The following is a 22,176-nucleotide window of genomic DNA, read 5'->3' as shown; positions in this document are numbered from 1 at the left end:
TGTAATGGCCAGAATCTGGAAACAACCCAGATGTCCCTCAGTTGAGGAATGGATACAGAAATTGTGGTACATTTACACAATGGAATACTACTCGGCAATTAAAAACAAGGAAACCATGAAATTTGCAGGCAAATAATGGGAACTAGAAAAGATCATCCTGAGTGAGCTATCCCAGAAGCAGAAAGACACACATGGTATATACTCACTTATAAGTAGATATTAGACATATAGGATAATCATACTAAAGTCTGTACACCTAAAGAAGCTAAGCAAGAAGGAGGACCCTGGGTAAGACACTCAATCTTCATTCAGAAAGGCAAATGGGACAGACTTGGAAAAAAGATGAAAACAAGGAACAAGACAGGAGCCTATCACAGAGGGACTGTGAAAGACTCTAACCAGCAGGGTATTAAAGCAGATGTTGAGACTCAGAGCCAAACTTTGGGCAGAGTGCAGGGAATCTTATGAAAGAAGGGGAGATAGAAAGACCTGGAAGGGTCTGGAGTTCCACAGAACAACAGAAGCAAAAAATCTGGGCCTAGGGTTCTTTTCTGAGACTGATACTCCAACCAAGGAACATTCATAGAGATAACATAGAACCCCTGCACAGAGGTAGCCCATGGCAGCTCAGTCTCCAAATGGGCTCCCTAGTAAAGGGAACAGGGTCTGTCTCTGACATGAACTCAGTGGCTGGCTCTTTGATCGCCTTCCCCTGTGGGGGGGGAGCAGCCTTCTTCCAGGCCACAGAGGAGGACAGTGCAGCCAGTCCTGACGAGACCTGATGGGCTAGAGTCAGATGGAAGGGGAGGAGGTTCTTCACTATCAGTAGACTGGAGAAGGGGCATGGGAGGAGATGGGGGAAGGGAGAAAAGGATTGGAAGGGGACGAGGGTGGGGCTACAGCTGGGATACAAAGTGAATAAATTGTAATGAATAAAAAATTATATTTAAATTAAAATAATAGATGTCCTTAAAGAGGAAATGAATAAATCCCTTAAAGGAATACAGGAAAACACAAACAGTGTGAGGAAGTGAATGAAACTGTTCAAGACCTGAAAATGGAAATAGAATCAATCAAGAAAATTCAAACTGAAAAAAAAAAATCTGGAAATGAAAAATTTAGAAATTCAAACAGAGGCAAGCCTCACAACAGAATATGAAAGATAGAGGAGAGAATTTCAGGTCTTGAAATGCATACATTGTTTAAAGAAAAACTTATGACACAAAACATCCAGGAAATTGAGGACACTATAAGAACTTCAGATCTAAAAATAATGGGAGTAGAGGAAGGAAGATAAACCCAGATCAAAGGCCCAGAAAATATTTTTAACAGAATTATAGAAGAAAATTTTCCTAAAGAAGGAGGCACCTATTAAGGTACAAGAAGCTTACAGAACACCAAGTAGATTAGGCCAGAAAAGAAAGTCCCCTCAGCACATAACAATCAAAATATTAAACCTACAGAAGAAACAAAGAATATTAAAAGCTGCAAGGAAAAAAAAGATCAAGTAACGTACAAAGGCAGACCTATCAGAGTTCCATCTGACTTCTTGATGCAGACTATAGAAGTCAGAAGGGCCTGGGCAGATGTGTTGCAGACTCTAAGAGACCACTGATGCCAGCCCAGAATGCTGAACCCAGAAAAACTTTCAGTCATCATAGATGGAGAAAATAAGATATTGCAAGATAAAAACCACATTTAAGCAATATTTATTTACAAATCCAGCCCTCTAGAAGGTCCTAGAAGGAAAAACTCCAACCTAAGAAGGTTAACTATAACCATGAATACACAGGGAATAAGTATCTCAGGCCAGAAAAATCAAAAGAAGGGAAGCACACACACACACACACACACACACACACACACACACACACACACACACACACACACACTAACCACCACCACCACCAGCAGCAGCAGCAACAACAAAATAACAGGAATCAACAATCATTGGTCGACAGAACCGGAAGTTGCATGTGGACCTTTTTCCTTTTGCAGACATCGCTGGATCACAGCCGCCAAAATGAAGTTCAATCCCTTCATGACTTTTGAATGAAACAAGAACTGCAAATGGCATTTTAATGCAGCTTCTCACATTCAGAGGAAGAGCATGTCTCCCCTCGTTCCAAAGAGATGAGACAGAAGTATAATGTTCGCTCCGTGCCCATTCAAAAGAATGATGAAGCTCAGGTTGTCCAAGGACACTACAAAGGCCAGCAGATTGGCAAAGTGGCCCAGGTGTACAGGATGAATTATGTCATCTACATTGAGTGAGTGCAGCAGGAAAAGGCTAATGGCACAATTGTCCATGTGGGCATCCACCCAATCAAGGTGGACAAAGATTGCAAGAAGATCCTGGAAAGGAAAGCCAAGTCTCAACAAGTAGGAAAGGAGAAGGTCAGATACAAGGAAAATACAGTCGAGAAGATGCAGGAATAGAGGCCTCTCATGCACAACTTTCATTAAAGACTGTTTAAGTAGTTAAAAAAAATCATTGGTCATTGATATCTCTCAATTCCCTAATAAAAAGACACAGGCTGACAAAATGATGGGAAACAGGATCCATTCTCCTGCTGCATCCAAGAAATACAACTCAACATCAAGGATGGATATCAACAAGAACAACAGAAGCAGTAGAAAGCTTATAAATTCATGGAAACTGAACAACTCTTTACTGAATGAAAAAAAAAATGGGTTAACAGAAAAATAAAGAAATTAAAGACTTCCTAGAATTCATAGACAATGAATACACAGCATACCCCCCCCCCAAAAAAAAGGGAAAGCTCTCATATTAGTAAGCTAGCAGCACTCTGGAAAGATCTAGAACAAAAAGAACTAACATCCAAAAAAGAGTAGATGGCAAGCAATAATCAAAACAGAAACAAAGAGATCAATAAAAAGAATCATCGAACAAAGAGTTGGTTCTTCAGGAAAAATCAGTAAGATTGGCAAACCCTTATCCAAATTAACTAAAAGACAGAGAGGGGAATATCCAAATTAACAAAATCAGAAATGAAAAAGGGCTATAACAACGGACACTAAGGAAATTCTGAGAATCACAAGAATACGCTTTAAAAACTCTATACTCCAACAAATTGGAAAATCTAAAAGAAATGGTAATTTTCTCCATAGATATCACTTACCAAAATCAAATTCAGACAAGATAAACAATTTAAACACTCCTATAAACCCTAATGAAATAGAAGCAGTCAATGAATGTCTCCCAGGGCCAGATAATTTTAGTGCAGAATTCTACCAGATTTTCAAAGAAGAGTACTTCTCAAATTATTCCACAAAATAGAAACAGAAGGAGCATTGCCCAATTCATTTTATGAGGCCACAGTTACCCTAATACCAAAACCACACAAAAACCCAACAAAGAAACAGAATTACAGAGCAATTTCCCTTATGAACATAGATGCAAAAATACTAAATAAAATACAGACTCCAAAAACACATCAAAAAGATCATCAAGTAGGCTCATTCCAGAAATGCAGGGATGGTTCAGTGTATGAAAATGAGTAAATGTAATCTATTTGGACCACATCTGTGGTCCTTGTGCCCACAGATCTCCAGAGAACACAGGATTGTCTTGCTAATGAAAAAAATATTAAAAAAAAAAATTTTTTTTTCCATCCAGAGAGCTGAGAGTTAGAAGTGGTTAACATCCTGGTGATCTTAATTATCTGTTGGGCCAGGCCATATCACGCTCCTACAACCAGGACCAGGGGTGGGTGGGTAGTAATCTAAATGACTCTTAGAGCCAGAGGGTCTCTCAAGCTCCCACAATCCAGGACCAGAGGTGACTAATAGGCCAAATGACCTCTACGCTATCTGTATGACTGAGACCAGACCAGACTAGGTTAGGCCCTTAAGCTAGTAGAGGTAGCCTAAGAACCCATCTTCTTGGAAGAAATGGCATGTGCCCTGGGTTGTTTGGGGCATTTTTATGGGATACCTTTGGTCAACAACTCAATTGGAGGTAACCCAGTCTTGGAACTAGAAGCTTCATTTAATGACAAGAGATGGCCAATTGGGACTCCTCCCTCACTATTTGAAGACTTCACTAGGATCCTTTCCATATATTTTAGAAAGTTTCCACTGCACTACGTTTCCATATCACCCCTCAAATGCCCTTCAACTTCTGTCTTTCCCCACCTTCCCTCCATCAACACTATCTCCTCTTCCCCTTCCCACCTGGTCCTCCCCTTCCTGCTCCCAGTCCACACATAAAATCCACTCTATTTCCCCCTCCCAGGGAGATCCATGTGTCTCTCATAGTCCCTTCCTCTATACCTAACCTCTCTTGGTCTATGGATTGTAGATTAATTTCTTGTGATTTCTATTGCTGTGAAGAGACACTATGACCATGACAACTCTTATAAAGGAAAACGATTAACTGGGGACCGGCTTACAATTCAGAGGTTTATTCCATCATGGCGGGAAGCATGGCAGAGTGCAGGCAAACATGGTGCTGAGGAGATAGCTAAGAGTTCTACATCTGGATCAGGCAGGAGGAAGACAGACTGAGCCACAGGGACTGGCTCGAACTTCTGAGCCCGCCCCCAGTAACACACTTCCTCTAACAAGGCCATGCTGACTCTACCAAGAACACTCTCTATGTGCCTATGGAGGCCATTTTCATTCAAATCACTACACTTTCTTATAATTTATATAATGGCTGATATCCATGTATAAGTGAATATTTCACTCAGGATGATTTTTTTCTAGTTCCATCCATCTGACTGCAAATGTCATGATGTCATCTTTTTTAACAGCTGAGTAAAACTCCATCGAAGTTAACCTTCTTAGGTTGGAGTTTTTCCTTCTAGGACCTTCTAGAGGGCTGGATTTATAAATAAATATTGCTTAAATGTGGTTTTTATCTTGTAATATCTTATTTTCTCCATCTATGATGACTGAAAGTTTTGCTGGGTTCAGTACTCTGGGCTGGCATCAGTGGTCTCTTAGAGTCTGCGACATATCTGCTCAGGCCCTTCTGACTTCTATAGTCTGCATCAAAAGTCAAATGTAACTCTGATAGGTCCACCTTTATACATTACTTGATCTTTTTTCCTTGCAGCTCTTAATATTCTTTCTTTGTTCTGTAGGTTTAATGTTTTGATTATTATGTGGTATTCTTTTCTGGCCTAATCTACCTGGTGTTCTGTAAGCTTCTTGTACCTTGATAGGTGCCTCCTTCTTTAAGAAAATTTTCTTCTATAATTTGTTAGAAATATTTTCTGGGCCTTTGATCTGGGTTTATCTTCCTTCCTCTACTCCCATTATTTTTAGATCTGAAGTTCTTATAGTGTCCTCAATTTCCTGGATGTTTTGTGTCATAAGTTTTTCTTTAAACAATGTATGCATTTCAAGACCTGAAATTCTCTCCTCTATCTTTCATATTCTGTTAGTAAGGCTTGCTTCTGTTCAAATACCACATTTTCTTCATCTGTTCTTCTGTTGAGAGGCATCTACGTTGTTTCCACTTTCTGGCTATTATGAATACAGCAGCAATGAACATGTTTGAGCAAGTGCCCTTATGGTAGGATGGAGTGTTCTTTGGGTATATGCCCAAGAGTGGTATAGCTGGGTCTTGAGGTAGATTGATTCCTGTCTTTCTGAGAAACTGCCATACTGATTTCCATGGTGGTTATTCAAGTTTGCAATCCCACCAGCAATGGAGAAGAGCATCCCTTACTTCCACATCACTGTCAGCATGAGCTGCATTTGTGTTATTGATCTTAGCCATTCTGAAGGTGCAAGACGGAATCTCAAAGTAGTTTTGATTTGTGTTTCCCTGATGGCTAAGGATGTTGAACATTTCTTCAAGTGTTTCTCAGCCATTTGAGTTTCCTCTACTGAGAATTCTCTCTAGATCTGTACCCCATTTTTAATTGGATTATTTGTTTTTTTTATATTTAGTTTCCTGAGTTATTTATATATTTAAGATATTAGTCTTCTATCTATGGAGTTGGTAAAAAAAATATTTCCAACTCTGTAGGCTGCTGCTTTGTTCAAATGACATGTCCTTTGCCTTACAGAAGCTTTTCAGTTTCATGAAGTCCCATTTATTAAGTGTTGATTTTGGTACATGATATATAGGTGTTCTGTTCAGAAAGTCTGTTCCTGTGCCAATGTGTTCAAGGCTCTTCCCCACTTTTTCTTCTCTCAAGTTCAGTATATTTGATTTTTGTGTTGATGTCTTTGATCAATTTGGAGTTGAGTTTTGTGCAGGGTGACAGATATGGATCTATTTGAATTCTTCTACATGCAGATAACCAGTTTGACCAGCACCTTTTATTGAAGATGCTGTCTTTTTTTTTTTTTTTCAGTGTATATTTCTGGCTTTTTATCAAAGATCAGGTATTCATAGGTGTGTGGATTTATATCCGGGTCTTTAATTCAATTCCATTGATCAATGTGTACGCGTTTATGCCAATACTATGTGGTCTGTATTATTCTATTTCTGTAATATAACTTGAAATCAGGAACAGGGAGACCTCCATCAGTTATTTTATTATTCAGGACTGTTTTAACTATCTTGGGTTTTTTTTTTTTCCATATGAAACGAAGAATGTTCTTTCAAGCTCTGTGAAGAATTGTGTTGAAATTGTGAAGGGGATTGCACTGAACCTGTAGCTTGCTTTTGGTAGGGTGGCCATTTTTACCATGTTAATCCTACCAATCCATGAGCATGAGAGATCTTTACAGCTTCTGATATCTTCTTCAATTTCTTCAAAGATTTGAAATTTTTATCATACAAGTCTTTCAGTTGCTTGGTTAGGGTTACCCCAAGATATTTTATATAATTTGAAGCTGTTGTAAAAAGTACTGTTTCCCTGATTTCTTTGTCATTTGTATGTGGGGGGGGGGGGCTACTGATTTTTGTGAGTTAGTTTTGTATCCAGCTACTTTTCTGGAAGTGTTTATCAGCTGTAGGAGTTCTCCAGTGGAAATTTTGGGGCCACTTATGTATACCATCATATCACCTGCAAATAGTGACACTTTGACTTCTTTCTTTCCAATTTGTATCCCTTGATCTCCTTTAGTTGTCTTATTGTTTTAGCTAGAATTTCAAATACTATATTGAATAGATATGGAGAGAATGGACAACCTTTTTTTCTTTGTTATTTTAGTGGAATAGCTTTGAGTCTCTCTCCATTTAAGTTGAGGTTGTCTATGGACTTGCTGTAAATCACCTTTATTATGCTTAGGTGTGTTCCTTGTATCCCCGGTGTCTCCAAGACTTTTATCATGAAGGGATGCTGAATTTTGTCTAAGGCCTTTTCTGCATATAATGAGATGATCATGTGTGCTTTTTTTCTTTCGGTTTGTTTATGTGGTGGATTACTGAGGGCGTTTCTACAGTATCATACAGGGAAGGGTACAATGGGAAGATAAAAATGAAAACCCGGTGCAGATTGACTTCATCAACCTAGATCAGACTTTGGGAAGTCTATAACAGGTGGTTTAGTCTCAGTGTCTTTAAGCCCAGTAAAATTTAAAGAAAAATAAAGGTTTCCTGGTGTAATACAATCCCAGGTGCCCAAAGAAATGCTTACTGGCTTTTTTCCCCTTGGTTTGCTCAGCCTGCCCAGGCTCAGGCCTCCCACATCAATCACCACAGGCCAGTCTGATGGAGGCAGTTCCTCAGCTGAGGATCCCTCTTCCCAGGTGATTCTAGTTTATATCAAGTTGACCTAAAAAAAGAACCAAACAAACAAAATAAAACCAAACCAAACCAACCAAAGGAACAAAAACTACCAGCACATCTTTCTTCCCACTCCAACTGCCTTTCTGATTCTCTGTGCAGCATCTGTCTTCCCACAGGCCACCTTCCTTCTGCTCTGGACTCTTCCTGGGACAGGAGCACAGGCTAGTGCTCCTAAAGCATGTGGCTCTCCCTTCCACCCCAGGCTCCAGCGCTCTGCAGGGGTTCAGAGCAGGGAAGCGTGTGACACCGTGTGTTTGTGGAACCATCCTATACCATTTTAATTCCAGAACTTTTTTGTGCGTGGCCTTTTTTGTTCTTCTAAATTTTTTTTTTTCAAGATGATTTGTTTTCTTTTACGTGTGTGTTTTGCCTGCATGTATTTCTGTGCGCCATGTGTGTGCCTGGCGCCTGCAGAGGTCAGAAGTCATGGGATCCCCTGGAGCTGGTGTGGAGCTGGTGTTATGGATGGCTCTTAGAAGACCTGTGGGTGCTGGGTGCTAGAGCCCGGTTCTTTATAGGAACAACTGCTCTTAGTCACCAAGTCATCTCTCCGGCCCCCAACTCTTCCTCAGCTCTTGTTTGGGGGTTTACCCAACTCGTATCCACCACTCAAGAGCAGTGAGACTTCTCCAAGTGGAACACTCTTGGACAATGTTCCTCCGAGAGTTCTGCTTGGTCAGTCATGGACCACATACGGATCTTCACACCACTAAGAGGACAGCGTATTCTCCTCTAGAAATTCATAGCCCCTCATTTGGGGAAATAAAATAACTTTAAAAATAGAATTCATTGGGCTGGAGAGCTGGCTCAGTGATTGAAATGTAATTCGCAGTTTCTACCTTTCTACATGTTGTGCTTAAGAGACCCTAGAAACCTGATCCCCTAGACACTTCTTTCTCTCTGTCTCTATCTCTCTTTCTCTTTCACACACACCCTCCTGCCCCCACCCATTGTTATCCATTCTATAAGTAAAACTTTTCCAGCTGTCCTAATTCCATTTCTGAAAACAATTTAGAAGGAACGGGGATTTGTTCATCTTATGAGTCCACAATACAGTCCACCATTGTGGGGAAGTCCAGGCAGGAGATGGAAGCAATTCAGTGACATCATATCTGCAGCCAAGAGCAGAGAGAAACGCATGCATGCGTGTTTGCTTGTGCTCGGTTAGATTTCTCTACTCTTACACAGCTCACTTTGCCATGTTTAGGGGATGGTGCTGCCCACGGTGGGCTGGGTTTTCTATTAACTCGAGCAAGACAATCCCCTAGAGATGTACTCCCAGGTTGGTAATTTCCCACTTCGATTCTCTTCCCGGGTGATTCTAAGTTGTATCATGTTGACAGTTAAAGGATCCAGGATGCTGTCTGACAAACCTTTTGTAAATCATCACTTCCAGCTCTTGTGCCACACAGAAAATACGTCCTCTTCCGCTTGTGACACACAGGCTCCCATCCTTGTCCCCTAGGCATCCTGCGCCAGGCTGACTGTGGTTCCAAGGTGTCACACACTGTGCCCAGCGTAAAACTGCAGCTGAGTGCCAGAGTGTGTGCCTAGCTGCCGTAAACACCAGCGTGGAAAGCAAACCCTCCCTGAAATGCCTGGTCTGTCATCACAATCGTTTCCGGTGTGGGGCAAGAAGTGTGAGAGACCGAGGGAGGGCCACTGTCACCGTAAGCTGTTCTCTGAGCTACTCTGTCTTCTCTGCATAAGGCCGCTGCAGCCCTGAATCCACAGGGAGGCCTCTGCTGAGCCTGAATCTGTGCCACTACTCAGAGAGCCTCACCTCCCCACGGATGTTTTTTCGTCCTTTTAAGAAAGTTTGGCTGTATTCTCAGGGTTTCTAGAAACTTTCACAGCCATGGCTGGAATGGGCCCTGGTTTCTGTCAGCCTAAAATTTCTGTCTTTCCTTCTTCCTGGGACACACCTCACAAAGAAACCTCATCTCTTCCTACCACCAGGAAATGATTTTGGCTCCAAAGCAATCGTTTATTGTTCTGAACTCTGATTGATTCAGGATCAGCATGTGACCAGGTCCCAACCAATCAGAACCTTCTGTGGGACATTTTTTCTACTTGAAGTCTCTGATAACTAATGGGAGGGGCTTGGCCGTAGGTAGATGGCAGTCACAGGGGAAGCAAGCTGGTGGGGACAAAGGCTGAGCAAAGGCTTGAGTGCCTGGATACAGCCATTCCTGAACCCCAGTATCCTATGAGCTCTGGGGCCATTCCCCCTTGGTTGACCCTAAGTAGGTGAAACTTCTGACACACAAAACCAACATGACCCTGGATGAGCTCCCTGGTTGCCTTTCTTCCTGTCAGCCTACAGAGCTACATGTTGTCTGCTGAAAGCACAGGTTTCAAGGGCCCATTGAGCACCTGGAATGAGAAGCCATTTCAGGTAGAGTGGACGGCACATCCCCCATCCAAAAGCCAAGTTCACGCCTCATCCTGAGGGAGGGGGCAGGAGGGCTCCTGAGCTGAGGGGGGAGATCGAGCTGACTCAATCACTTCTTGCTTTTAATGGCACCTCGTTAATTTCCTCCCCTGAGAGATGGCTTTGCCCTTCACCTCCAGCCTCCATTAGCCATGCAGCGCTTTGTCAGCGCATTTATGACAAATGAATTGCAGAGGGGGAAACTGCGCCAGGCAGCAAGGACTCTGCTTGGGCAAGCTCAGGAGCTGCAGCTCGCTCCCCATACACAGGTCCTGCTAACTATGGACCTCGAGCCAGCTCTGAGATCTGCCTCTGGCTTTCAGCTGGGTGGAGGAGGAAGATGACCGGGAGAGCCAGCCTCTCCTGCACTTAGCTTGCACTGACAATGGCGGGTCCCAAAGCACCTGTCCTAAAGACTGCAGCACACCACTGTGACCAAGAAGACTGCCACGGCACAGGATCCCAGCCCACAGCAAGGCCTACTACCTGGCTCCCAGGAAACACATCTGTAGGTCGGCTGGCTTGTGGCTAAGACTTGTGCAAACAACCTCCGGCCTTGATTCCTTCTCCCACCAACTTTCCATCTCCATTTCCTTTGCCCTTGGTTTCCAAAATGCCCCCTCATCTCTGTTGCCTTACTCTGGGTTTCATGCTCTGCTAAGGTTGTATGGTTCAGATCCCAGACTTCCTCCCTCACCTGATCTCAGGGACTAGAACTTAGGGTCCTCGGCTCCCCAGCATGGCTCTGGGGCCCAGGAGCTGCCTACCTGGGTTTCACACTCCCATTACCCATCACAACCATTCCTGCTGAGGTGTGCCAGTGGTGTCCAACTCCCCACTGCCATGCTCCCTCTCTGTAGCCCCAGGACCCAGGGTTAAATGCAAAAGCCCCAGAGAAAACCAGGCTATGAGTCATGGATTCCCCACTCAAGTGGATCCTGAGGTACTTGCCTGTCCAGAAACTCTTTCCTGAATGCTTCAGAGATCTGCCCATCTACCCTTGGCCCATCTCTGCCCTCTATCTTCCCACAGCCTTAGCTTCTGTGACTGTAGTGGTGCTCTGGTTCCGGAGGTAGCCTTTTAACACTAGTGGCCAATAAGGAGAGCAACCTATTGCTCTGGCCCATGACTGGTTAGGGATGGCACATTACTCAAAGCTGTTACATGTGCCATTCATTATTGGGAAGGAGGTCGCCTTGCACTGGCAGCCATATTGGGGCCCAGGGGATGGATGGCCAAGAACCATCTTTACCAGTACAGAGAGAAGCAGAATGAAAAGAGAGGGGAGGGGAGGTGCTGGGTCAGCCAGGACGACTGGATGCACGTATTCCTGAAGCAGACTCTAAGCCTGGAACACCCTACTTACAAGCAACAGCTTGTCCCTTGTTGTACAGACACATGTATCACAGCATTCTGTCATCAACAAGCAGGCCAGTCTGGTTATCGATAGAGGTGAGTGGCAAGCCTGGCTGGAGGAGGGTGGACAACAAGGATGGAGAGAGTATGGAGGCTGGGAGAGAGCATGCAGGGTAGGTGGGGTCTGGGAGAGAGTGTGCAAGGTAGATAGAGCCTGGGAGAGAGCATGCAGGGTAGGTGGGGGCTGGGAGAGAGCATGCAGGGTTGATGGAAGCAGAATAGTGCACAGGACGGATGGAGGTGCCTCAAAGGCTTCTGTAGATTTTTCACCAAACCTACTTTATTTAGGGTTCTTAAACACCTTTATCTCCTCCCTGATCTTGGGTAGGAGATTAGTAGGGAAAGGGCTGTAGACCTCTTTTATCTGATTCCTGCCGATTAGGGTCTATGGATCTTTAGGGGATTACCAAACTCAGTGGTCAAGACACCAGCAGTCCAATCCAAAGGCCAACACCAAGCAGCAACACAAATCATCACGGCAAGTCAGGGAAAGCCACAAGACTAAGTTGGATTGCACTGAGAAGTTCTCTGGAAGGTTTCTTCCAAGTCAAGTGCCGACGCACAAAGATTAATGGACCGATGTTGGTACAGAGAGAGAAGCCTCACTGTATGGTGGCCCCTCTATATCTTCTCTTCTCCGAGTCCACCCACAGATGTTCTCAGTTGGCCAAAGTCACACCCCTTATATGAGAAACCTCACAGCAAAACATCATGTGCCCTCCCACAATCCAGCCTCCAGTAAAACATCACATGCTCAGCTTGCAGCAAAACATCACATGACAAAACTGAGTCTTCAGAGAAACCAGAAACTTCTACTGCAGGCTTCAAGGGCATAGGGCCTGCCTGAGCTCAGAAGCTTCTGGTGGATGGTAGAGGTCATGGGTATGTGGGAGAGATGAGCGGACACTGAGCTGGATGTCCCAGCTTCAGCACTCAGGTGACCATTGGGTTTTCTAACAGACAGGTGCAGGATAGTGTCTGGTTCAGGAGTGTCTGAAAGCCGGAACAGCTCCACTGACCTTCCCCAAACACTTACAGTGACCATGCCCCCTGCATGTGATGACATCACCTCACCAAGGGCATATCTGGCATATAGTAAGTGATCCCTGTTTGTTGACTGGCCAAAGCCAGTTGATTGACACATGGGCTAACTAGTCACTCTCACAGGGCCAAGGATTGAGGAGGGGGGATGATTTGTTCTCTGGAAGTTCAGCTCAAGAATCCTGTGAGATCAAGGACAGGAGGGAAAGACTCTAGAGAGGTAGGATGGACTTGGTGAACCTTGAGAGAGAAGAGAGTGGTCCAGCAGCCCTGCGTACTCCTGGCCTGGGTGGGTTATAATGGCAGGAAAGTTGTTCAGTGTGTGAATCCTGGAGGGCTAAGGTCACACTGGCAGGTTCAGGGTCTAGGGGGGCACTGTCCTCAAAACAATGCCTCATAGCCACATAGTGGGAGAAGAGGTTTGGGTAGGGAATTAACCAATTAACCAATTAACCATGTCCTGGGACATGGGGCTTAGAGGCAACCCCCTTACCACTGAGCCATCTCACCAGCCCCTGGCTTAATTCTCTAAATCAGTTTTCTGAGGGACTTGATGCTCTTTAGCCCAATGAAGCCCTAGCTGTGTGAAGTGCCGACTTTGTGTTCACGTTTTCTTTTTATCTGGGTAATGATGCCCCGTATGTGGCACTGGGTTTCAGAGCTACACCTTCATACAAATGTAGAGCGCAATCAACCATGACCCCCTCGTGTTTCCTCTGTCCTCCTGTTGATCCCTTCCATTCCCCTGGCTGGGTTCACTTCTACTTTCATGTCACAGCTATGTATGTCCTTATATGAATCTATGCAAAGTCTAGGAGCCACAAATGAGAAAAAGCACGACACTGTCTTTCTGAGATGGCTTTCACTGACTTGGTGGTGGTCTCATGGTGGTCTCTGCAGCCCCTTCCCAACAAATGACACATCATTATTTTATTCATCTTTTACTGTTGGACAGCAAAGGTCAGTTCCAGATCTACATGGATGGGCAAGTATCTCTGTGCTGTGCTGACTTTCCCCTTTTGGCGAACACCCAGGTGTAGCAGAGCTGGCTCATATCATTGATTGATTGATAGACTGATTGATTGACCTTGAGGCAGGAAAGGTTGGCTTGGCTCATGGTGGCAGAGGTGGCAGCCTATGGGTTCTATTGCTCCATTGCTTTCTGGCCTGTGGCAAGACAGAAGGACACAGCAGAAAAGGGACGCTAGCCTCTGGGTAGGCGGGAAGAAGAGATGGCTGGAGAGATGGAAGGGCATGGCCCAGGCCAGGACTGTGGCTGCATTGGTAGAGCCCTTGTGTAGAATGCATGAAGTTCCATCCTTGGCACCTCATGAACTGGATTTGGTGGTACATCCCTATAATCCCAGCCCTCAGGAGGCCACAAGATCAGAAATTCAATGTCATCCTTGCATATAGAGCGAACCAAAGCCATTCTGGACCACATGAGACCCTGATGTCTCCAGTGATGTGTTTCGTCCGCCCTTCTAAAGGTCTCTACCCCACCCAGTGATGTCATTAGAAAGTAACTCCATCTAGAGACTGGTGTGTGGATGATCTTGGAGCCCTCAGGATCCTGTCACTTCATCATGATCAGTCCCAGCCCGGGACTAAAGCTGTCAATACCTGTGCCTACCCAGGGAGTGTATCACATCCAAATATCTCTCTCTCTCTCTCTCTCTCTCTCTCTCTCTCTCTCTCTCTCTCTCACACACACACACACACACACACACACCCTACCTAGTCTGAGTCCAGTGTGCAGCCACAGAAAGCCCTGCAGGCCGCCTGCACATGCGCTCTCCACCTCTCCCCTCTCACCTCACTCCTGAGTCTGGCCGTTCCCCGTGTCCGGGACTCTGTCCTCTCTAAGCACAGGTTTTGTGGTCTGGGGGTCACTGTCTTCCAGAGTCACCGTTCTCAGCTCAGAGGTGAGCAGCATGGAGTTGCTGGAAGTGTGGGAGGAGTTTCCGCTTGGTGTGGCTTTAGAATTTGCATCTGGGGGGGGGGGGGGGGGAGGGAGAGAAAAGGACAGAGAAAGAGCAAGGGAGGTCTCAGGTCACTGCTGGTTAGTTCTCTAGGTGTCCCACAGTGGGTTTCTACTTCCCACGTGCTTCCATGGCTTGTTCTCAAACCGTTAAACTCTTTTTCCCTCACATTTATTTGTTCGTTTGTTTGTTTAGTGTGTGTGTGTGTGTGTGTGTGTGTGTGTGTGTGTGTGTAGAGGTCCACTTGACACTCAGACATCTTGGTCTCTCCATGCCGATTCTAAATATACACCTGTAGGACCATTTATGTGTGATTCTTATTCCAAATCCAAGAAGTTTCTGCTTCTGCCCTGCTCAAAGTCCTTCTGCGGCTCCCCAACACCTTGGTGTAAATTCCTCCCTCCTTCCTGAAGCCTGGAGCTACATGCTGGCTGAGTTCCAGACCCCGTGTCCTTGCACTAGCGGGTGTATGAGGTGGGGCCACACACAGACACCTGAGCCCAGGCTCACCAGTGTCTTTTTTCGGCTCCTCGCTGTCTCCAGACCCCGTGACTCCACCCTTTGACCCAGAGTGGATGGTCATCTTGTTGCAGTTGCCGATGATGGCGTCCTCCATCAAGCTGGATTTGATATGGACTCTCTGGGCTGTATCCCCCTCAGCGTGAGGGCCTGGCCCAGGTGTTTCCATGTTGAATGAAGTTCCTGGGTCAGCAGTGGTGGCTGAGACTTTGGGTATACCAAAGAGAGAGGCCGGGAGAAGCGAGCAGTTGCCCAGGGACCTGGCACCTACGTCCAGCCTGGCTGTCCCATCCCATCGCTGACTTTCACCAGTGACCTTGCAGGTCTGACCCATACCCTCTGCCTAGGCACCCCATCTCCATGTCCCGGCACATGTTCTCACTAGCCTGGAAACCAACCCCTGCTTCCAAGCTCAGCAAAACCACTCTGGCCTCAGCCTCTTCTTCAGAGCCTCTGGAGCTCTTCCTCCCTCCCTCCCTCTTCTCTGTGGCCAGGGCCCAGGTGGCAGATCAAGGACATGTTATCCTGCTATGGTTCATACCTTTCCTCTCCCAGCCTGGCCTCACCCCAGAATCCCTGGACTCTGGCTTCCAGAATCCCAGGGACTCCTCTTCATTTTCACACTCAAAGGTCAGGAAACATCCACCCTTAGTGATGGGTTCCCTTCACTCCCAGAAACTGTCACAGAAGGCCACCACTGTGCCCTGTTTGCTGATCCCACTGCTGTGCCCTACTCCACGACCAATGTCTCTCTGGGGGGACTCCTCCCTGCCTGTGTTAGTCCCCCTGAGACCTCTGGCCATTGAAGAATCTACAGTGCCTGGCCGGCCTCCGGCCAGGTTCTGGAGTCACTGTGCCACCACCGGGGGCACTGTTATTCCAGCTCACTGCTGGCCTCCCTCGCCATTTCCTTAGACCACCATCCAGGCCTCTGCCTGCCCCTGTGATCTGTCTTCCTCCCTCTCAGCATCCACTTTGCAGGTGATGACTGGGTGGTGGAGGCCACAGTACCTGGGGGGCTGCCAGTAAAGCTGTAAGTGGTGTGTTCCGCTGGATCCCTCTGGAGGCTCATTTCATTGCCGTGGCCCAGCTGCACTCGCCGGAGCAGGGACCTCTCCATGTGGATATGCTGAGATCCAAAGGCACCAGGCGTGATGCCCTGAGCAGAGGGGTCCTCTGGCACAGGTAGAGGGAGATGATGGGGGGGCCTGGGACCTGGGACGGGGAGAGTATTTAGGATTTGCTAGAGAGTCCACATGGCTCTGTCCTAAGGCTCAGGGCACCAGAGACAGCTGGGGTCAGGCTGCAGTCTGCAGCATTCTCGGCTGGGTTCAGGGTACAGTTGGGGCACCTGTCTCCTGGGTCTCCTCAACCTTTGACCCCACCAAAAGAAAGCAAGCCCCTTCCCCTCCCCCCAGGCAAGTCCTCCATGCCTCTTGACATGGGGGGCCACAGCCTTCCTTCGTTGTGTTTGATGGGCACAGTGGTACCTCAGCTGGACTTCTCCCGAAGTCCCTGGCACAGGTGCCTTAGCTGTGTGTCCTAGCCACAGTGACTCACAGGGAGGATGCCGGAGTCTCCCGCTCTCTCCGGTCTTTGCCCTGGTTTTATTTCTCCAGTGCTCACTTTTAGGCTCACTCTTATAATTTTTCAAATTAAGGGAATACAAAAACTTTCAAACACATTTAAGTCTGAAAAAAAAAATGGTGAGCCATTTAACATCCGTAAGTAAAATGAGAGAGCCATCAAAACCAGGAGAGCCATGGTTGGGGAAACAGGCCTGCAGTAGAACAAATGTCTCCCAAGGGCATGGGGAAAATCTGGGTTTGGGACTGGTGCTCTTGTGCATGAGTGACAAGGCCAGAGTGAGAGGTGGCTCCACACCCTTACATGCCTATTACAGAAGAAACACTCACTGAACAGCACCAACTTTCATCAAAACTAGGATCCTGAGGCCGGGGGATAGCTGGGAATGGGCTATCCCAGTAAGAGCATTGCTGTGCAAGCTTGAGGACCTGAGTTTGGATCCCAGCATCCACAGAAAGAGCCAGGCATGGCCTCCCACACCTGTACCCTAGTGCTGGGTGACACTGAGACAGGAGGATTGCGGGGATTACTGGCTGCAAGTCTTGCTCCAGTTCAGTTCAGTCACCCTGTCTGGATGGGGTATAACAGAACAGGATACCTGACAGGACCACACACACACACACAAATACACACATACACAAACACACACGCAGAGAGATCCATAGATAGATAGGGAGCCACTGAGTGCAAGATGACCCCCCCCTTTTTTTTAAATTTTTTTTATGGCTAGCTATGTGTGCAGAGCAGAGAAAGGTGGTTGCCCTCCCACCGTGTCCGGCTAAGATAGAGTTTGCTGAATCATTCTCCTACAGATGGACTGGATCTCCTTGAGGTGTAATCTCTGCTTCTCATTCTGAGAAAGGCCATGCTGAAGGCTGTGGAGATAAGCGAGTTGCCTTCTCCACGGAGGACCAAGTCCACCTTTCAGTTTCTTTCCCCACTCAGGCCCAGCAGGTGTCCCTGCCAGCACCCTTCTCTTACCAAGCTCATCACAGGCTATCTGCATTTGCATGACATTCCTGTGCCCAATCTGGATGGCTTCTGAGTTGGCAATGGAGATGTGGCTGTTGGCTCCTTGTTGGCAGATCATGTTGACTGGATTCTGCTGGTAAATGATCGCAGTGGACCGTTCTCGGACTCCAGAATGAGCTACAGAATAATATTCCATTGAGTTCCTGTCTCAAGGACATAGGGCTCTCCTACAGACAAAACTAAACTTCTCTGGGAGCTTGCTGTAGCAAGAGCCCAGACCCCATCCTGGGGGCCCAAGAAAGGGGGTGCAGGGTAAGATTCAAGAACTACCTGGGGCTGGCCACAGCCAGCCTTCGTCGTGTTTGATGGGCACAGTGGCACCTCAGCTGGACTTCTCCCAAAGTCCCTGGCACAGGTGCCTTAGCTGTGTGTCCTAGCCACAGTGGCCCACCGGGAGGATGCCAGAGTCTCCTGCTCTCTCCCTACCCTGTCCCTGTTGTCAGATCTCTCAGTGTTGAGCCTCTGGCTCCTCTCACTTCAGGGATGGCTAGAAAATGCCTCATATGTTTTGTTGGGCTCTATTGACATTACTGAAGATTTGGATATGTCCTCCTGTTTAAACACTGCCATCCATACTTTCACTCTTCCTCCAACAGCTGAGAACCACATGAGACAGACAGGCAGCTGGTCCACACCAGCCAAGCCCAGCACCTGCACTGTTTGCCACAGGACCACATGCCTACTCAGGTTCGAGGCCTGTGCACCTCTGTAAACGCCTTTCTCCATAAGTTACAGGCATGGTGACAGATGCCTGTAATTCCAGCACTTGGAAGGTGGAAGCAGGGAGATCAGGAGTTCAAGGTCATCTGAGCTACATGAGATTGTCACAAACAAACAAACAAACAAACAATCAAAGACATTTAAAAAGAACCTTTTGGGGTCCCTGAAAGCACTGGGGCTCAGATCTGGTATCGCTATACCTAGGGATCTCCTGAGGTCTCCAGACTGCTATGCAAGCCCAGCCCAGTACCCCTTTTTAAACAATCTTATTCACTTATTTATCAGCTTGGGCTGTGTGGGGAGTTTTGTAGTTAAAGCTGGTTTTGAACTTGCAGTTCTTAACCCTCTTCCTCCTGAATGCTAGAATAAGCGCTCTGCACCATCATCTGTTTCAGTGACTAAAACCCCCAAGTTGGATAAAGTGCTCAGAGAGTCATTACCCCTGTGTCCAGGCAATTCCAGTGTGTTCCTCCCTCCAGACTTTCCACATCTGTAGCCCTCAGGGCCCTTGGTTCCCTTTGTGGATCTCTAGGCTCTTCTCTCCTCAGCAATGGCTACAAGAAACCTCATATGTTTTGTCTGGCTCCATTGATTTTATTAAAGATTTGCACGTGTCCCAGTGTTTAAAATCCAGTTGTCATCTACACTATAACCCTTCCCCCAATAGCCGGAAAGCCTATGGGCACTGTGAATGAGGTCTAGCCAGGAGCTAGACAGCCTCTTTAATACTTCCTCTCCCTTGGAATCCCTCCCAAAAGAGGATGTAAAATCTGACCCTAAGGCTGGAGAGGTGGCTAAGTGGTTAGAGCATTGGCTGCTCTTCCAGAAGACCCAGCACTCAGCACCCACACGGCAGCTCACAGCCATCTGTAACTCCAATCCCAGCCAGGAGATTCCCTCTTCTAGCCTCTGCAGACACTGTATGCATGTAATTCATATTCATGCATGCAGGCAAAACACTCATGGATAAAATAATATTCATAAACAACAAAACAAAACAAAAACTAACAAAAAGATCTGACCGTAGACCATCCAATCCTTCACCTTGACTTTTTCAACCTGACCCTGGATGACCAAGTCCTGAGCCTCGACCTTCCTGACCTGAACTTTGACCTTCCCTGACCAACCTGACCCTAGACCCTTGAGCTCTGGCCTCCCCAAACTGACTTTGACCTCTCATACCTAGCTCTGGGCCTTCCCAACTTGGGCCATAGATTGTCCACATCTGGCCATCATAGCTCAGACGGTGGCTATTCCTCATGGCATACAGGTGTGGGTTCACGTCTTTGGCAGTCTTCATTCCCAGAGCCTTGGCGATATGCAGGGCCTTGCAGGGGCCGTTGGCCTCCAGGAATCTGAAGATTCTTTCATCTGCAAAGTGAGAGGCAGGCACTTCATGGGAAGAGGGTCCTGGGCTTGCAATCTGCCCATCACCCACTGAATGTGGCCTGAGACACTTAATAAAGCCCAGGAGCCTGGCTTGTCAGAAGCACATGGCCATACTGGGTACAGTGGTCATCTGCACCAGATATAGAACTGAGGCTCTCATCCTAGAGGCTGGCTCAGGCTAGCACAGCAGTGCCCATGTCTTGGCCAATTAGAACTTTGTCTTCTAATAGTGAATCTGGCCTCTGAGACTCCTGTGGAGCCTCAGCAGTAGATGTGACCCTATTTCCCTGAGGGGACAGGACACTGGTCTGGTGTTCCAGGGCTTCCCATCTGCTTGGGTCATAGCTGCTAGCTGCTGAAAGTTGGGGTCCTGAGGCTTCCTTTCCTGTCTCCTTCTGGGGCTGGGTAACTCTGGGTACAGTGTCAGCACTTGGAACTGTGGGTCCTTTCTGCTCCATAGCTATAAAGTTCTGGAAGAAATCCTTACAACCAGCACTCACTGTCAGTATAACTACTGCCTGGAATCTGTCTTTAACTGCACAACTACTATACACAAGCCCTAGGCTCTACATTACCTCCACTGTCCAGAAGAAGTCAAGAGACAGAGATTTGAAACCAAACCTGAGTCTGGGCTTGCCCATTGCCAAGATAGCTCTTAAGCTGGGGTGGGGGAGAGGTCTGCTCTGCCCTACAATGACAGAGTACCGAGACTAGGCTGGGCAGTGGGGTCCTCAGGGGCTGCAGGAGGCTCTTCTGCAGAAGCATCCCCGCCTAAGAGCCATGTTGCAGGGGCTACAGAGGACACTTTGGCCTCCTTCTTCAGGTGGTAAAGGACTTGATTGAGTGTTTTCTTGGGCACTTGGCACTTCTTCACCAGCTGGGCAATCTTCACAGGGCCGTCAGCATCACTCAACACCTGCAGGATCTTTTGCTCCAAATCGTCTCAGGGAAGAACAGAGAGAAGAGCTGAGTCAAGCCTAGTCCCCATGGGCTGCTGGCATCCAAGCTCCAGGGGCTAGAGAGATGGCCCGAGAGAGCCCAGAGCAGAGAAGGCACCCGTGACCTGGGCCAAGCAGACAGCAGCGAGGACACCACTCAGAGGCAAGTGTGTCAGTCAGGGTGGACTGTGCTTCCACAGCTGGCTGTCTGGATGGCCAAATGGTAGAGGAGGCTGTCCTGTGTACTGATGTGGAACACCAAACAGGTAGGAACCCTCACTCTCAGGTGATGGATCAAGAGAGAGAGGCATGAAACCAAGTCTGGCCCTCTATGGTGCCCCTAGTGCCTCTCCCAGCCTGCCCAGGGAGTCCCTTTCTCTCCTGCTCAGCACCCACATTGATGGCATGGGTATTCCCAGGTCAGGAGCCCAATAGACACGAGACACGGTTTCACCTCCCATGCCTGAAGGCACAGCTCAGATATTCCCCATGTCTCCAGCTCCAGCAGGGTCTCCTGCCCCCTTGCTCCAGAACCCTCCATCCAGAGGTCAGATGGTCCTCGGCTAGCTACCGACCCTCCTCCATGTTTGACCCTGAGGGCTCAAGTTGCACCTGCTTATTCGTGTGCCTGCTTTCACTTTTTTTTTTTTTTTACCTCTTGAGACAAGGACTCACCACATAGCTCAAGCTAGCCTGGAACTCACAGCAATCCTCCTCCTTCAGCCCTACCCCCACCCCAGTGCCGGGATTGTAGGGCTGAGCATCTATTCCTGGCATGGCTTTGCCTTGTCTTGCAAAAAAATTCTTGTCTGGGATTGTGCCCTGTAGCAGGCTCTCCTGTGCTCCCTTGCCCCGCTGGCACCTAAGGGCACACAGAGCCTTCTCCATTGGGTGAGCTTGCAGAACCAGCTGCAGCATCTGAAAGTGGGAGTTTAGGAAACAGGGCTGGAGGTGAAGGGCTGGAGAGATTAGGGTTGGGCAATCATGAGAGCCAGGTCAGCCTTAGTCTTCTTTACCTGGCCCTGAACCTGCCACCTGGCCTGGCCCCTCCTTGGTAGCTTTTGAGCAACAATCTCTAATATGGCTTTGAGGATTGAAATAAGCGATTTTCAAAAAATGACGAAAAGCAGTTATCTAAATCCTGTCCACAGCCACACATCCTCACACAGCCCCACACCCCGAAGCCTCGCATAAGCCAGAAGCCCCTAGGCAGAGCAAGGGGTGGAGCGGATGCAGCAAGGATTCAACCAGGGCAGGAAAAGAACATAAATAGAGAAGCAAAGCCACACCTCAACCAAGCAAAGTCCTCTCTGGCAATGACAGTTCAGAGCCTGAGACCTGTCACAGGCCTGGATGACCCCCTCTCTGAGGTGAGAGCTACCACTTCTGCTTGAGAGGTAT

At 47.3% G+C, this 22,176-nt stretch overlaps 1 protein-coding gene and 1 pseudogene across 1 annotated transcript in view; one reads left to right on the top strand and one right to left on the bottom strand.

Moving 5' to 3' along the window:
* Positions 1 to 2,023: 2,023 nt before the first annotated feature.
* Positions 2,024 to 2,439, top strand: LOC129668304 (60S ribosomal protein L26-like; annotated as a pseudogene).
* Positions 2,440 to 13,548: 11,109 nt separating this feature from the next.
* Zbp1 (Z-DNA binding protein 1) overlaps positions 13,549 to 22,176 on the bottom strand; it is an 8,953-nt gene continuing 325 nt past the window's right edge. Inside the window, exons 2-8 of the mRNA XM_055596176.1 lie at positions 20,543 to 20,779; positions 19,631 to 19,819; positions 17,678 to 17,845; positions 16,121 to 16,324; positions 15,101 to 15,316; positions 14,424 to 14,600; positions 13,549 to 13,775 (exon numbers count right to left, since the gene is read on the bottom strand). Of these exons, the coding sequence (XP_055452151.1) occupies positions 14,425 to 14,600; positions 15,101 to 15,316; positions 16,121 to 16,324; positions 17,678 to 17,845; positions 19,631 to 19,819; positions 20,543 to 20,779 (1,190 nt within the window). The 3' untranslated portion in view covers positions 13,549 to 13,775; position 14,424. The remainder of the gene's footprint in view (positions 13,776 to 14,423; positions 14,601 to 15,100; positions 15,317 to 16,120; positions 16,325 to 17,677; positions 17,846 to 19,630; positions 19,820 to 20,542; positions 20,780 to 22,176) is intronic.

This window comes from Psammomys obesus, unplaced genomic scaffold (genome assembly GCF_907164565.1).
Source record: "Psammomys obesus unplaced genomic scaffold, mPsaObe1.curated_primary_1811, whole genome shotgun sequence".
NCBI classification, from domain to species: Eukaryota; Metazoa; Chordata; class Mammalia; order Rodentia; family Muridae; genus Psammomys; species Psammomys obesus.
This window is presented reverse-complemented; position numbering and strand designations above follow the sequence as displayed.